Raw genomic sequence first — 17,509 nt, 5'->3', positions numbered from 1 at the left:
GGTATGACTAAATTGTAAGATATTTAAAGTGTCCATCATGGTGATTTGACCCAAGAACACAGTGTGGAAAGACTTCCCCTCACTATCTAGTTAATTAACATAGCCATCACGTCGCATATTTATCCTTTTTTGGGCAGGATTATTTCAGTTCTACTCTCTTAGCAAATTTCAATTATTCAGTATGGTGTTAACTATAGTCACCACGTCTTACGTTAGACCCGCAAACCTTGTTCACCTTATAGCTGAAAGTTCGTACCCTTTTGCCAACCTTTCCTGACTTCTCTCACCACCGCCCCAGCTCCCACCCCTGCCCCTGGAAACCACTTGTTAGAGTTCTTATGTAAGCAAAAAACCCTTTTTAAAAAAATTGAAGTCATAATTCCTGTTATAACTTAATCCCAGATCAGTCTTTCCTACTGCTTCATTTCTATCTCTCAGGCACTTTGAATCCAACACACCCCAAACTGAACGTACTATCCACCTTCCAACACTGCTTGGCCTCTGTTTCGTCTCAGCTAAGCTAATAATCCCCATCCAGCCTCCTAGAATAGAAACCCGAGTCATCCTAACCTATTCTCTTGCCGCCTTTCCATATTCAGTCAACAGGTCCCGTCACATTGGCCATCGCAGTACTAGAATCTGTCACTCTCCTACACCCCACTTCTGTAGTCCAGCTTTAGGTTCTCATAATTCCCTTCACCCCACCCTAGACCACTGCAAAAGCCTCCAAACATTTTGCAAGGCCTCTTCCACACTGATGCTGTTATATTCCTAAAAAGGAATTTACTTAAAAACAACCGTGGTGCCCAAACCTCTCTCCACTCTCCCACTGCTTCTGCTTACTTAAAACACTGTGCTTCAACCTTAGGAAGGTGCTTACCTTTCCCAAAATGCATCCTGGAACTTTTTTAAACACCTGCAAGCATTTGCATGTAATGTCTCTTGTGTATGAGTGCTCTTAGTTCCAACCTCCCCTTGACGCACTATCCAGATCAAATGTCACCTCTTTGGTGAAGGATTGCTCAACCCCACCACGAAACATCAGTCTCTTCTATGCTCTCCTAGACTTTGATGATACCTTAATTGTAACAGCATCTGTAACTATCTGTTCACTTTTGCCTCCTGAAATACATCATAGGTCCCCTGAAGACAAAGAAGTTATTTATTCAAATTTCTAATTCTAACTTTGTATTGTAACTGGCATATACTAGTTATCCAATAATGTGGAATAAATGAAATTCAATTCAGTTTATCTTCAGAGTAAGAATGACTACCTGTCTTACTAAGGACCAAATGAAGTAAAGTGTGTGAAGTGCCTTGTCAACTTCGAAGAGGTGATACAGTGATTCGACTCCCCTTACTGGTTCTCAGGATGTGTGGTGGTTCAGTGGGCCAGGTGTAGCATTTGCAGTTCACCACCGCTACTCCCGTGGTCCTGCAGCAGAACCTTCACAGGACTCGGCAGACCACACAGCCTAGAGATGGAGGCTAGGACTTGTCATTTGAGGAGACCTGAGTTTGAGTCCCAGCAATACTGCAATCCAATTCTGTGATCCTGAAGAAGCTACATCAGCTCCTTGGATCTCAGTTTGTCATCTCTAAAACAATGACATTAAACTTAGATCATCTTTCTATTTCCTACAAAGTCCGGAATTCAGTAACTGCCACTGAAAAGCTAAGACTTCCCTAGCAAATGCCCTCCTATTTCAATAACCTCACCACCTTCTAAATTCCTATAGAAATAAAATCAGGTCAAGAACTATAGTCAACATGGAGGGTCTCTTGTGAAAAGTCCTTGGCATTGGCTATGCAGTACACTTTGAGAGGCACTGGGAAAATCCTCAGCCCCCAAATTTCTCCTTCGATTAGAGATTACTTTTAAGTTAGTGTATTTATTTGTCTAAACTCCTCCTTCGAAAATTCAGATACCTCTGGAAAGGATATTTCTCTTCAGCCTCAGGTGGCTTGTCTCCTTGCTTACACCTGCACTCTCAACCACATTGCTTTCAGACTTCGGGAGGAACTCGCTTCCACACTTTCCCCTCCCTTCCTAGAATGTCTTTCTCTCTCTATCAGCTCCTTCCTTCTGTGCTCATATTATATTGAAATGCATCTCTACACTTAACGCAAACCTTCGTTGATGCTTCCTCCTCTTCTGGACACTCTCCTTTTCATTCTCCTTGTGCTGCTATATTTAGGGACAGACCAGGGGTTAGCAAAGAGAAGAGAAGTTGAAGAATTGAAGCGAGGACCAGAATCGTACTATGTCCTGCTCAACCAAGGGAGAAGGGAGTTTCAAGAAGGAAGAGTAATCAGCGTAGCCAGATTCAGAGAGTGAGGGAGAGCAAGGAGGTGAAGACAGCAAAGGCTGCCAGCTTCAGAAACTAACTAGAGGCTGATCAACACCCTTCTTGTCATCAAATCTAAAGGTCTTTGCTGCCCATGGCGGAGGAGATGTGGAGGGGTTAATCAAATCTCCAAAGGAAACTGCACCAATTTTCAGAAGGTAGACTATGAACAGTAGGTCCCTGTGAGCCCCTTGGGAAGGCTGGCTTCCCTCCTGCCGCAGCTCCCCTATGTGGAGAGGTGGTAAAGGACCAATGGACCAATACACTCACCTTTTAGATAGAATAATGAGAGCAATGTCTTACTTCTTTCCTGCTTCAGTTTATTTTATTAGTATGCGTTATTATTTCCCCATTTATAACAAAAAATTGAGGCCCAGAAGGGGTTAAAAGTACTTTTCAAGTCACACTACCTCTCACTGCAGAACTTCTGCAAAGATGTCTGCTGAAAACGTCCCCAAGTTTTTGTCTCTGTCTTATCCTTCTAATCTTGCACTCCTCAAAGGGCCAAACTGCCAGCCTTTTCCCCAGTGTACCCCAAGTAGTCCACTGACCTGCAGGCAGCTGAGGAAGAAGTAGCAGACTCTATCAAGCTGCCTTGGTTAGTTTCCCAAGGAAGAAAACAGCCTTGATTTCTGATGGTCCTAGTTCCTCCCCAGATCAGAGCTTACCGGAATACCCTGAAGATTACTAGTAATTGCTCCACCAAAAAGTCCTACCTTCCGCCCCTGTGGTTGGCTGGACGGAAGTGGATGGGCAGAGACTCTACTGGTGCAATGAATAATTAACAGAAGAAATAAAGCACCAGTGTTTACTCAATCTCCTTTCTCTTCACTAGCCCTCATTCTTTATAACATGTCGCAATAGTTGATTTTCTCCTCTGCCAACCATTTCCCCTAAGTGAAAAGGTAATATGAATTTGATGCCAGAATTCTTTTTTCTTTTTATAAACACAAGAGGGTTATACAAGATGCAATCCAGCTAGCCCGGAAACCTTGGATACTGCAGGGTTCAAACTAGGTCCACAAAAATGATCCACTTTCCGTGATGTTAGGTAAAGCAGGCTTTCCTGGGGCTGAGGGACTGATGACCTCACCCTGTGCTGGTCTCCATCCCACCCTAAGCAAGTATAAAAGGCGAGGAGTTTAACACATTTGCTGAGTTGCCTGGAACATATAATGTTAACTACCACCACCACCCCTACTACTGACGGCTGGGCACGAAATGACCTCCAGAAGTTGGTCTATCATTGAGTGCTACTCAGGAGAACGCAATGATGGACTGGCCATGTTTGTTATCACATAGATCTAGGAAGGATCTGAAACCCTGACATTACCCAATTAAGCTATTAATCCTCAGGATTAAGGTTTATGTGCTCAGGAGATTGCTATTAAAGAGCAATTCTTCCTGACAACTGCACTTTTTCTGTAATAAAGACCAAAAGTCCCATAAAGTTTTCAGAAAAGAAGGAGCTGAACCACAGCTGAAGTTTTGACAGATGAGAGTTGAAGAGTGGAAATTATTAGATGAAAATGAGAAAGATAGTAGAGATAAAGAGAGATGGGCCAAGTCACAAAGATGAGATTGATTGGTTAATGTGACAAGAATGGGCGTAGAGGAGGATTCCAGACTGTGCAGAGTCTTGAGAGCTAGGTTGGAGGAAATACCATACAAGACCTAAACTGGAGGAAATAGCAAAACCACGACTAAAATTGGGTCTTCAGAATACCATTTCCCAATCTACTGGAGCCCTGTTCTTTACTTTCCACAGTGACTGTTCCAAATTTTTCTCTCCAGGTCGCCACATTGTCTTACTCACTCTCAGCAGACGATCTTGCTTCCTATTTTGCTAAAAAATCATTCTACATTATCTTCTATCCACCTCAAATTTTCTCTCCTTATTCACTTCTGTTTCAGAAGAGATTTGCTCTTGTCCTTCCTTATTTTCCATGTGTCTTTCATTCTGAAATGTTCCTTCAATCTTGCTAAAATCTCAACATCCATTTTTCTTCTGTAACAAGATGCTGAGTTTCTCCAAAGACTCCTTCTCATCAGTCGCTCCTTGCCCCTCCTGTTGTTGTGCCCAGTCTGGCTCCTTCCTGCCCTATTGACCTCCCCTTTGAGGCACGCCCTTATTTCCAAATTCAAAATTTCTTTAACTCATCTCTTACGATTTCTCCGCAGCTGCTAAAACTGCTGATCATTTCCTTTCTGAAACTCTCCCCTCCTCTGACTTCCACTACCCTAAACCTCCCCGATTCCCCTCTCTTACTAATGCTCTTTCTTAGTTCTTGTCACCACCTCTTCCTCCTGTTCATCCTTAAGTATAGATGCATCTCAGGTTCTTCTTTTTTAAAATTTTTCTCTTCGCATCTTTAATTCTCTTGCCTGCCCTCATGGCTTTAATTATCCCCTATGAGAGAACTGCCTCATAACGACATCTTTATCTCTGATTGCCTTCCTCATCTCAGACTTACGTTTTGGGTTACAAGCGCCTTACATACAGCACATCCCAAGGAGAACTACTCCTTTCCTGCCCAGGCCACCTTCCGACCCCGATGTTAATCTAGGCTCCCAGGAATGGAATTTTGGACTCTTCTTTAAACACTTCCCCTCCCTCATCCTCCAGTGTTCAACCAGTTGACAAGTTGTTTTTATTTGATCTTGCAATGTCTCTCCTGTCTGCTGTTTCTTTTCTATTTCTGCTGCCACCAAACCAGTTCAGGCCATCCTGGGTCCTGTCTCTTCCTGCTTCCACCTGTACTGCATATTGGGGTGAGAGAAATTTTCCGTGTTCTGTTCTTATCACTTCCTTGCTTGAAATTCTCCCATCTCTACTCACTGCCTACCAAATAAAGTTTAAGCTCTCTAACACGCCCTTTAAAACCCACTACAAGCTGGCTTTAATGTATCTTTGCAGCCTTCCTTCTCATCATTCCCGTGCTTTATCCAGGCCAATCCAGGCCATGTGCTATGCCCTAGATATGCCCAATCTTCCCTGCTTCTGTGCAATGCCTCTAAAAAAAACGATTAAAAGCAATTTAAAACATTAAAGAATTTTAAGAGAATAAAGACCTGTAACTTCATCACTCTAAGATAACCGTTTTCTTCTCTGCCTAATATTACCCAGTCCTTTTCTACAAGAATAAAGGTTATATAGAAATCGTAAGTACTTGTTATTCCCTATTCTATTTTTACTTAAGTTTATATTTTAAGACGTTTCTGTTCATAATTACCACTGTAAAAGGCTGCTTTGCATATGCTGTACCATAATTTATTAAAAATTTTCCTAAGATTGAATATTTCACAAGGTCTTGCTAGTATGTAATGAACAGCTTCAAATCAAAAATCATTTTGCTCCTATTAGATTAATCGTAGGAGTGGATTTACATGGTTTAAAAGCTTGTGACTCTCTTACTACATTTCTCAAATCTTTCCACTTGGAATGTCCTCCTCCCTAATCTTTGTCTCTAAATCCTGCTCACTTTTAAAGGCGCAAATAGCTGGGACTCCTTCCTTGACAGTTTCCCTGCCTCCTCCTCCTCCCAGATGGAAGTCATCCTCTTCACATCTGAGCTCCCAAATAGCATGACGTTCAGTGAAAGGTGTTTATTTCATTCTAACCACCTTGAATTAATGATGTCTACATACATATCTGCATCTACTGAGAGACTGGGCTATTTGAGAGTCCATTTCTTATTCTCCTTCATAACTCCACCTAGAGATTTTTCCATCATTTCAAGCTCTTCTATGTATTTTGTTTGTTTTTTACCCAGATTTCCTATGTGCTTTCAGTAGAGGTCACAGTGAGAGATGGGAGCAGCTTGTCATATTGGCTCACTATGACATCTTGACAGGAAAACCTTAGGATTCTTGTTTCTTCTGCCCTCTAAAAAGGAGAAGAAAATAGATTCGCTTAAGTTGCACCATCTCACATTTACCACGCAGGGCTGGGTTTCACTCAAAAGACAGTAAGCAACATTACTGCAGGATATTTGGAAACCTGGCTTCATAAACAGGATGTAGGGGACATCCAGGAAAGAGTTTGGGTGCTAATTCTACTTTTGTCTCAATAGGTCATTTTAAGAATGTAACTGCTACGAGTCTATTTTCACAAAACCAGAGGTTAATTTTTGCCTCATAAGTTTTGGTTAATTTGAGGTTAATTTTTGCCTCATCATGCATGTCTCATATTAAAATACCAGGCACACCCTTAGCTGTAACTTGAGCTTCCTATTCTCCTTATAGACAAGAAATTAAACCCTTCACTCCCCATTAATGTGCTGCTAATTCTGGTCTTAAACACAAACAACCACCACACTGGGCATTTCCACATTCTGAGCACAACACACGTGCAGAGACACACAAACAGTGCAAAGACACACACACAGTGCATTATGCAACTGCAGTTGGTTACTAAGAAGTTGCATTTCAGTCCAATGAGAGACAAATCTGAAACCAGTTTCAGAACCAAGAGAAAAATTTATTCAAAGGTGTATTTCAATTACCCAGTCGGTTTAGCTACAATGTCAGGGCAACATTTTTGCCTTCAACTCAGCTTTCTTCATTTCCAGAGAATATTTTAGATCCTCCATTGTTAAGCCGTTTTCCTGTAATCTTTGCATATAGCTCTTTATGGCTTTACAAAATTCCTCACTCTCCTGAAAGTCAAGCGGCAGAAAGAAGAAATTTTTTAAGTTACAACTTAAGAACTGAGACCTAGCTATCCACTCTGAGGGCGGGAGATAGTGCTTCGGTCCCTGACCGGGGCTCAAGCCGGGCTGGCTCAAGCAGACACCTGGGTCTTCAACATGATAAGTCACTTAAATTTTCTGGCTTAAATGTAGTTATTATTATCCCAGTAATTAATATAAACTAAAGGAGCAGTCTCAACAAAAATTGATCTGTTCAGTGCCTTTTGAAGTCCAGAAGAATTTTAGAGACGTTTCACAGGAATATTTTTAAGTCTAAGACATGAGTTTATGCACCTTGTGGTATAAAGTACACGAGACAACAACGCCCGCCAACAGGGCCTCATGAGGTAATTGTGCTGATGGTGGAGAACGGGAGCTTCCAAATATAAAAGTAGGAGTTAACAGTTTATGAGCCACATTCTGCAATCAGGCCAAGGTGCTCAAAGACATCCCAAACTGAACAGATGTCTACTGAGAGTGTGCCAGGAGCGACCCGGGCCCTGGAGATACGGCTGTGAACACCACCAAGAGCCTTCTACTTACAAGTGCCTTCTCGCACTCGGTCTGTGGAGCTGGTTTGGAAGCTTCTTGGATCAACTCACAGACTGGAAGCGGGCTGCTCCACTCCCCGTCAACGCACTGTTGGTCCCGTGTGCCCACTAAGTGGTACCTGAACAGAAATTAGAATCGCAGGAACACTTTGCCTTTCCCACTCCTAAACTGGGCAACCAAGGCTGGTTTTGTGTAGTGTGTTTCAGTATCTCATACTGCGACAGGATCCTCCCTGCCCTGGAACCTGAAGGCATGCCTAAGTTGTCTCAGGATTGCAATACAGTAATAAAGCAAAACTGCTCTCCTTCAGGGTGGAGAGGACCCAAATGATGAGTCAGCCCGTAAAACATGGAGAAGTGAGAAATTCTAAATATGTGTGTTTATGCGAACAGTTTTTGGGTGGGGAGGGTGAGGGAAGAAGAACTTCATCATTCAATAACTTAAAAACAGCATCTGTCATCTATGCTCTAAAAAGGAGTAGAAAGCTAGAGACAGCCCTCAAATAAATCTTAGAGAACTGGCTAAAAAGGAGCTGCAGATTTTAATCAGAAAAACCTGAGAGTTGACGGCAAAGTCCTTGGAAGTAGATAATAAGATTGAAATGCCAGTGAGGCCACATGACTTTGAGTTAATAAGATTGAGGCAAGAGAAAAAAAATACTAGGAGATCTGTAAGGTGGGTGACCAGGCACTCTAAACGAAGGTTGGACTTTAAACAGGATGTTTTAAAGATCTCTACTTTAGGGTGCCTGCCCTGTCCGTGGCCGAGTGGTTGGGTTCCCGCGCTCCACTCTGGCGGCCCGAGGTTTCGAAGGTTCGGATCCTGGGCGCGGACATGGCACTCTTCATTGGGCCATGCTGAGGAGGCGTCCCACATGCCACAACTAGAAGGACCCACAACTAAAAAAATATACAGCTGTTACCAGGGGGCTTTGGGGAGAAAAAGGAAAAACAAAATTTTTTTAAAAAAATGATCTCTACTTTAAATTCTTCTATTTCTGCACTTCCGCATGTTCTGTATTTCTTTGAATTTTTTGTTCTGAGATTTTTTTGAAAAACACACATTTTTAATATTTTATCTTGTCTTAACTAAGAGGGAAAAAAAACGGTACTGTAATTAGGATAAATAGGAGGACCAGTCTGTCTTCTAGGGACTGGGGAGAGCTGGCAGTGGGCTAAAGCAGTTTTCGAAATCAGAATGAGCTCAGAATCCTGAAGCAGGAGGCAATCAGGGGACTAATTTGAGACAAACTGGGTCATTCCCAAAAACAATGCTCCCCGTCAGTGGGCGAGATCCTGCATTTGAAAGGCTGCGTACACCTACTTCTCTTGACAGTAGTAAGTTATGGTAGATCCTGAGGTGAAGTCTTCTCCTTTAAAACAGCCATGAGCTGGATACCCGGGATGGCCACAGTGTCCTGAGAGACAGGAATGAATGTAGGTGTGAGAGTTGTGCAGTCCAAGTGCAGCCGTCCATGCCAGCACCGGCCTCGTCACAGCAGCACAGGCGGGACCTGAGGACGTGCTCTCCACTCATTTCCTTCTGTCCGGTCAGGACAGGCCCCCTCCCCCGGCTTACCCTCTGAGTCGCTAGCAATTAAAGAGTACTTTCTGATAGGCTGGAGCTTGAGGAAAGGAAATTTAAGTTGTAGAGATGCTAATTGTCAGTGTACAAATAAAGAAAAATTAGACCATAGGTAGTGGTGGAAGGACTAACTCCCTGAGACAGGAGATCAATAGCGTGAGCTCAGATGCATGTTGACATCCCCTGTGGGACACAGTTGTGCAATATGACAGCTGCGGAAAAAAGGAGAACAGAACTGGGAGTCTGTAAAACTGCAGGAAAGGCTTGGACGACATTCTAGATGTTGTGAGTGTCGGTTCTGCCTCTTCCACTGACCACGTGGCGCTAAAGTAGCCATTTCCTCCTCCTTGGCTTCCTTCCCAACCTATAAGACAAGCAGCTTAGATAATATTATCCCTAAGTTCCCTTTCAGCTCTGAGACTGTTTGAGCCCAAAGATGTTGATCAAGATTAAAGGCTAAATTAAGAATAATTATGTAAATGTAGATTTATTGAAACATAAAGCTCTTGAAAACAAATAGTCTAGTAAAAACAGCAAAGCATAAAAGAGTATGTATAATATAACACTATTTTTGTAAAACATAGGCATACAAACTATATATGAACAGAAAAAAAAGCCTGAAAATTATATTTCACAGCAGTCTGTTATCCCCGGGTGGTAGGTTTGTAGGTAATTAAATGTTTTTTTCTTTTACTTTCTGTATTTTTCTACAACAGAGATGATTACTTAAGCATTTAATAAGTAATTTTTAAAAGATCAAAAACTGAGTTCAAAAGTTGTATAGAGGAAACGAAAAACGAACTTTAACGAGTTGATTAAAGAATTCCAGTTAGACCCGGTTCTTCTCGTGGCTTTTAGGAGTGTAGTTTTGAACTGAAGGAGATGACATGGATCTTGGGTCTAAACAGAAAAGAATCTGCTTTATTTAGGAACCTAGGGAGCTTCCCCTAGAATTGAGCAATGAACTAACACAAAAAGACAGAGATCCTTCATTTGGGAGCTAGAGTAGGAACTACGGAATTAAAGGAGAGTAAAACAGAAAAGGCCTGGAAGAAATAAGCACTTTAAACCTGTGTTGAGCTAATGATGCAAATGATAGATGCTTGTAGTTTATACAGATGCGCATTTGGTATATGTGCACTGAGTATATACATATGTTTTAAGTAACCCCAAAGTCCCTAAATAAGCATATATGGTTGGTGCTTTTAAACTGCACGTCCATTTATTATTTTAACGCTACGGCCAAAATACTTCCAAAGAGTTATGTCACTTTCTGTCACTGACAGAAGTGGCTCTCATAGCCCCTCATATCCTGAAAGATAAGAGATGAAATAGATTTTTTAATCTTTGCTAATTTGATCAGCAAAGAATTTGTATCTAATTTTAATATACATTTCCATAACTATTAGTAACATTCAATATCCTTTTGTAAATGCTGTTTGGGGTTAATTTTGGAGTTGTCTACGCTTAAGATTTACCATTTTTCTATTGGGTTGTCTATTCCTTACTGATTTTAGGTGGTCTTTGTACATTAGAAATATTAACTCTTTTACCATCAAATATATTGCAAATATTTTCTTCAAGTCTATTACGTCTTTTAGTTTTTATGATGTCTTTTAATATATAGAAGCTTGATTTTTAAAATCTAGTTAAATCTGCCCATTTTCTTGGTTTCCTTTGGGCTTTATGTTATTGCTTAGGAAGACTTTCCCCATTCCAAGATAATAAACATATTCTTTTATATTTTCTTTAATAATGTAGTAATTTTGCTTTTTACATTTATATATTTAAATCCATTCAGAATTTATTTTTGGTAAGGTGTGAGTAGAGTCCTAACTTTGTTTTTTTCTAATTAGATAATAATCCCTTTACCATTGAATACAGACTTTTCCCACTAGTTTAAAATAAACGGTTTTACTTTTCTGTGTCAGTACTTAGCTATTTTAATGGTATACTAATTGCAATAACTATAATTTACCATTTTAATGCTGTCTCACTTAAAGTAACTTTGCTGTACATTTTACTTTCTGACAAAATGTTTCTTCCCCTTTGATCCAGCCAAATATAGACATTACTCATCAGTTTCCAAAAAATATATTTGCAGGGTGTCCCCTTTCACTACTCCTTTCAACATAGTTCTGAATGTTCTTGCTAATGAAATAAGGCAAGAAGGGGTAATAAAATGTATATATATTGGAAAGGAAGACATAAAACTGTCTTTCTTCACAGATGACATGATTGTCTATGTATAAAATCCAAAAGAATCAACAAAAATAGCTCCTGAAAGTAATAAGTGATCATAGCAAGGTTGCAGCATACAAGATTAATATACAGATGTCAATTGCTTTTGCCAACAATGAACAAATGGAGTTTGAAATTAAAAATATAATACCATCTACATTAGCACCCAAGAAAAATTAAATACTTAAGTATAAATATAACAAAATACATACAAGATCCACATGAGGAAAACTCTAAAACTCTGATGAACAAAATCAAACAAAAACTAAATAAACAGAGAGGTATTCCATGTTCATGGATAAGAAGACAATATTGTCAAGATTCAGCTCTTTTCATTTTTATCGCTATTGAATCTCCAATGTAATCCCAATCAAAATCCCAGCAAGTTATTTTATGGATGTCTACAAAGAAGTTTATATGGAGAGGCAAGAGACCCAGAAGAGCCAACAGAGCATTGAAGGAGAAGAACAAAGTTGGAGGACTAACACTGCCCAACTTCAAGACTTACTAGAAAGCTACAGTAATCAAGATAATGTGGTATGGATGGCTGGCCCAGTGGCATAGTGGTTAAGTTCATGTGCTCTGCTTCGGTGACCCAGGGTTCACAGGTTTGGATCCTGGGTGCGGACATAGCACCACTTGTCAAGCCATGCTCTGGCGGCATTCCACATAAAACAGAGGAAGATCGGCACAGATGTTAGCTCAAGGCCAATCTTCCTCACATCCACACACACACAAAATATATATAACAAAGTCTCATTTTAGTAGGTATATATGTGTGCAGGTGTGTGTGTGTGTGCATTTGTTTATTTAAAACGTCTGCATAAACATAAAAAAAGTCATGAAATAAACACATATAACTACCTGTGAGAGCTGTGAATTGTAGTGATAGAAAGAGGTATTTCAACTCTTATTTCATATAATCTTGTAATGGATGAGTTGTTGGGTTACCCCCTTTTTTGTGTATTTCTCAAATAAAAACTTTAGGTCACTATCTTGAAATTAAAAAAAAAATAGTCACATGCCCCAAACTGCCCTATGTCGGACCTAGGACATAATTAGGACAGGACTCCTACTTGAGAAAAGAAAAAGGTGCTATTCATTTCACTGGAATACATCATTTGAGTTGAGGCTTGGCTCTGTGAGCTCCACTTGTTTCCTGGTTGTGTGCTAGATCCTAAACCCTTCCCGGATGTGGAAAAGAGGAAAGCATCACAAGGATGTGGCGAATGCCCAGGCTGTCACTGCTGATCAGTATCTTTGGGATTTGTGCTTGTTTCTCTTACACTTACTGCTTTTGCAGATGGGAAACGGAGGCATCCAGGTGTGGTCCTCTAGGCACTGGCTCCAATTGCTGCCCTTGAGGATGTAGTCCTCATTGCACTTAAACGTGATTTTGTCATTCACATTCACAGGCCCCAAGGAACTGAATTCACCATTCACCAGCACAGGGTCAGGACAGTGGCCCGCTGAAGAAGAAAACAGGCAGTGATCTGAAAGGGCTAGGCTGAAGCCCACCACAGCAATGGTTACACTTTGTCAGGCTTCATTGAGAAAACAGGAAATTAGAGCTACAAATGCAGTTTTTAATGGGGACTGGTACCTGGTACCAAACCACATCAGGGCAGGATGAGAAAACACTGGTTTGGCCTAAGTGTGGCAGAAAAGGTCTTGGTCATGCACAAGAGTGACAACTGGCACTTGAACTTACTAAAGATAATTAAGCATGACTGGAAATTACCAAGAGCATGCTCATCATCCTGTTATGTTAAGCATTGCTCAAAATTCTTGAGCCTGTGTTTGAGGCAGATATTTTCTTCCCTTTCATCCTGCCAAATATACATATTACTCGTCATTTTTTACTTTGTTTTGTTTTGTTTTTCCCAGGTGGAAAAAGAGGAGAGAATGCAAAAAGATGTGAATTTGGTCATATGAATAAAAAATAAACATATTAGTGTTCTGTACTCTGGGTATAAAAGAGAACTAATCCAGCTATTCCTAAAAATACTAATAATAAAGATATGGACTGAGGCCAGCCTGGTGGCGCAGTGGTTAAGTTTGCATGCTCTGCTTTGGCGGCCCAGGGTTCGCCAGTTCGGATCCTGGGCGCAGACATACACATCACTTATCAAGCCATGCTGTGGCGGTGTCCCACATATAAAATAGAGGAAGATGGGCACAGATGTTAGCTCAGGGCCAATCTTCCTCAGCAAAAAGAGGAGGGCTGGCAGTAGATGTTAGCTCAGGGATAATCTTCCTCAACAACAACAAAAAAGACAAGGACTAGTTATTCTCCATCTGTACAGACAGCTCTCTGCTGGAAGGAAAAAGAACGCAGAGTCACTCGGCACACCATGCGCTGTGAGGAAGCCCTTATAGGATTCCCCATCCAGTGCATTTTGTTGGATTACTGATTCTGATTCCTTGTACTCTTCCAGGCCTGTGTGCTTCCGTATCCCTCCCTCCCCAAGGATTCCCAAAGTTTTGTTTTCAAAACGATAAGAGGAATTTCACTCAAATTCAGCCATCAGTTTCCATTCCTGAAGAAACATTCCCCTTTCCAAATAGCAGTCCTGGCGTTTGTAACAGATAACACCTCTCAAGATTTCAAAATAGCAGTCCTGGCGTTTGTAACAGACAACACCTCTCAAGATTCCAAAATGGGTACTTTTTTTGCTCCCAGAACAGAAGGGGAAAGTAAACAGGTGACCACTCACTTCACAGGGCAGAATCATCATTAAATATTTACTAAGCCCCTATTGAGTACAGAGCATTAGGCTAAGTAGTTTGAGATTTTTCAAAAAAGGAAATAATTTCATTAATTTAAATTTCATTACAATCCTAGATAGAATTCCTCATAACCCACAAACTGCTATCAAGAGTCTTGTCAGCTGAGCTTGAAAAAAAGCATACGTACCATCTGAGGCAGGAATCAGCCACACAACCACGAGATAGCATACAAACCGGAAAAACATCTTGTGAGCGATCCCTTGTCCCAGGCTGGAATTAACCCAGCCCAGATACCTGGTTTGGATCAAAATATATCTTCTAACACTGCTTAAGATCAGACTAACGACTTTCCTCCTAGAGAAGGGGTTATATTGATTTCCCTTCTCTGAAAGGAATGAAAAAAATCCTACCACAGGAAACAAGAACAGCTGTAAGAAGTTGGGACAGGGAGGGACTTCACAAAAGCCCACAGGGCTGGTAAAAGAGCTGCCAGTTTTAAAACTCAGTTTTAGAAATTGCCCAGGTTCTGTTCATGCAACTCCAGCTGACCAGTCCGTTTGAACTGCAGGCTTATCCTTCCGCAACAGACTTACGCCAAATGGTCTTGCGTGGCCTTCACTTCTGTCAATATTTGCCAGCGTTTACAGTCCACCTTCCGCAACTCTCTCTAGCACTGTGGGTGGAGGAGGCGGTGCCAAACCCTGGCACTCTCCCAAGTAACACGCCACTCTGGGTGCCACCTCCTCCCCCTTCTCAGATATCGGATATCTGAGGGCTGCAAGCGGCTCTCAAGACTGAAAGCTTAAGAGGTAAGCTAACCTTACCTGTCTCTGACCTTCCAGATTTCTGGCTTCTCAGCAAGGAGCTGGTCCTGACTGACTCCAAACCTCAGAAGAACTCCACCGTTCTGCGGCGACACCGTCCTCACCAGCCAGGCCTGCAACGGGCTTGCCGTTCCGTGGGCCTTCCGCAGCAGGATTTGGCCCGAGTCCAGAGTCAACCAAATGAGCTAAGAGGGAGATGAGAGAAATGCTTTGATCTCAGAAATTAAAGCATAAGAAATTGCTTCTGGGCTCCCATAGCTTCTTGTTCATGACTATTACAGCGGTTAGCTGGTTGTCCGTGCTCCAGTTATAAAATGGGGGCAAAATTCCTACAAAATTGTAGGTGTTAATAAAATAACAAATATACAGCATCATAAAAAATATAAAGCAGGGGCCGGCTCTGTGGCTGAGTGGTTAAGTTTGCGCGCTCCACTGTGGCAGCCCAGGGTTCGGATCCTGGGCACGGACATGGCACCTCTCATCAGGCCACGCTGAGGCAGCGTCCCACATCCCACAACTAGAAGGACCTGTAACTAAGATATACAACTGTATACAGGGGGGGTTTGGGGAGATAAAGCAGAAAAAAAGAAAAGATTGGCAACAGTTGTTAGCCCAGGTGCCAATCCTTAAAAAATATATATATATATATTTATATATATATATTTATATATATATATAAAGGATAAGGACACAGTAAGATCTCAAATGTTATTCTCTTCCCCACCCATTATCATTACTTCGTAAGGATTGTTCATGTCTTTCTCCCACACTAGCCTGTTAACAGCTCTATTTCGGCGATTGTATCTCACTCGGGTTTGTACTCCCTTCCTCTGCACTCCATAATGCAAAGCAGAATTGTATGCCAAATGAATAAAAGCAACGTAGGGTAAATGAGAAGAACACAGTCACCCAGAAACTACCACAGCCTCTCAAAGCCATACTGACAATTTATCACTTATGGTACACTCTGTTTATGGTTTTTCCATATCTTGTCTTTGCTCAACTAATAATTGAGCCCATATAGTGCAAGCACCTTTTAAAGTGTAATTTTCAAAAAGTTAATAACGTGACACTCATGTAAATATAAGATGAATGTGTCAAAGATTTTACTCAACTCACTAATTAATGAGGGAACCATTAAGATGCCACAACTAATTCAAAGGATTTGAGCAACAGAGATTTATATAGTCAGTCTGCTAAAGGCATTCTGAAACGACGTTCCTAATGATGCGAAACTGCTTAATATCATACAGGGCAACAAACTCTAATATTTGGAATCAGCTTTTCTAACTGATGGAAATTAATTGAGTCTTTGCTGGACAAAACTCATTTGTTTTGCTATGATCAGGAATCATCTGCATTGTTCTCAGAAAAGAATCATTTGCATTCCCACCCTTTTCTACAAATTAACTTCTACTTTTACAGAGTTGTAAACAAGCAGAATTAACAGAGAGTCATTCGAAATTTCACACCCCGAGGGAATCAATACTCCCCAGAGAGGGTTTGCTAGACAATACTCAATAATTCACCGAAAAATTTCCCCAGTGATCTCTCCCAGTTCCACGTTTTGAGCAATAACACATGTTCCTCAGGATCAGTGTGTATAATGGTTGTACAATAAATAATTTAAAAAGTGGAAGACAATTTTGTTTACTCCTACACAAACATGGGCATAAAATACAACATTATTACAGGAAATAATTGTAAATAATTCTTCGTCTCAGTGGCTTATTTCAGATTCAGAATTGTTAGGACTTTGGAAAGTTACTATATCGATTATAATATTGTTTTACTAATATTTCTCCATTAAATGCAAAAACATTCACACTAAGTGTGTTATATAGAGACTATAAAAATCCTCACAAAGCTCAGGTCAGATTTTGCCGTCAAATAAATTAGAAGAAAACTTTGTTTTCAAAGCTTTTTGTATTTTGGAATTACATATAAAGGATTATAGGACTATATATTTTATTATGAGTGTCCAAGTTTGGATAAATTAATAAATAATAATAAAATAATAAAATCACACGTTCTTCTGGACCTTTGAACATGAAGGACGATTTGCTCTAATGCCGATTGCGTTTTGGAGAACTGGGGTAGTAGGTCAGGTACACAAGTTGTACTCAGACTGGTTTGATTGCTTCATGAAAGAATGGGCAGACAGTTACTAATGGAAGAGACCACGAGATGAGGGAGGAGGGTGGAAATACCAAAGTCAGCAGCCTAGGCTGGGGGAAGAGCTGTGGGGAGTTGAAAAGGGCGCACACAGTGTTGTGTGGTTGCAAGATTTTAGGAGAATTGGGAAAGATGATTTCAAAGAGTTCTACAGATGTTAGGAGCAGATTTTCTTTGATCTTTGTCAAGATAATTCAGAAAAGATTTAAATTGTTTCTTCAATTATTTTTTACATATTGAGTTGATGTTTCTCGACTACCTCACCAAGAAAAAACAGGGCCAGAAAAGGAGGCTTCATGCAGATTACATGAGAATAAAAGTAATATACATTTTTAAAAGGTGAAATTGTCGTGAAACCTTGTAG

At 40.8% G+C, this 17,509-nt stretch overlaps 2 protein-coding genes across 4 annotated transcripts in view; both read right to left on the bottom strand.

The window, feature by feature from the left end:
- The window catches only part of C4BPA (complement component 4 binding protein alpha), a 32,589-nt gene extending 29,532 nt beyond the window's left edge, over nucleotides 1–3,057 (bottom strand). For 2 of the 3 annotated variants that reach the window (XM_046682958.1, XM_046682959.1), the window contains exon 1: nucleotides 2,900–3,057. The gene's annotated coding sequence lies outside the window, so the exon portion shown is untranslated. The remainder of the gene's footprint in view (nucleotides 1–2,899) is intronic. The other variant, XM_046682960.1, reaches the window with a different exon arrangement.
- A 3,750-nt stretch (nucleotides 3,058–6,807) lies between these two features.
- Nucleotides 6,808–14,721, bottom strand: C4BPB (complement component 4 binding protein beta). Its single transcript, XM_046680430.1, has 5 exons — nucleotides 14,334–14,721; nucleotides 12,709–12,885; nucleotides 8,915–9,008; nucleotides 7,583–7,709; nucleotides 6,808–7,006 (listed from the first exon to the last, which is right to left on the bottom strand). The coding sequence occupies exons 1-5, from the start codon at nucleotides 14,389–14,391 to the stop codon at nucleotides 6,875–6,877; spliced, it is 588 nt and encodes a 195-aa protein (XP_046536386.1). The 5' UTR covers nucleotides 14,392–14,721; the 3' UTR covers nucleotides 6,808–6,874.
- Between the last annotated feature and the right edge of the window lie 2,788 nt (nucleotides 14,722–17,509).

The sequence above is a fragment of the Equus quagga genome, chromosome 13 (assembly GCF_021613505.1).
Source record: "Equus quagga isolate Etosha38 chromosome 13, UCLA_HA_Equagga_1.0, whole genome shotgun sequence".
Lineage (NCBI taxonomy): Eukaryota > Metazoa > Chordata > Mammalia > Perissodactyla > Equidae > Equus > Equus quagga.
The sequence above is the reverse complement of the archived record's forward strand: the minus strand, read 5'-3'. Positions and strand labels throughout refer to the sequence as shown.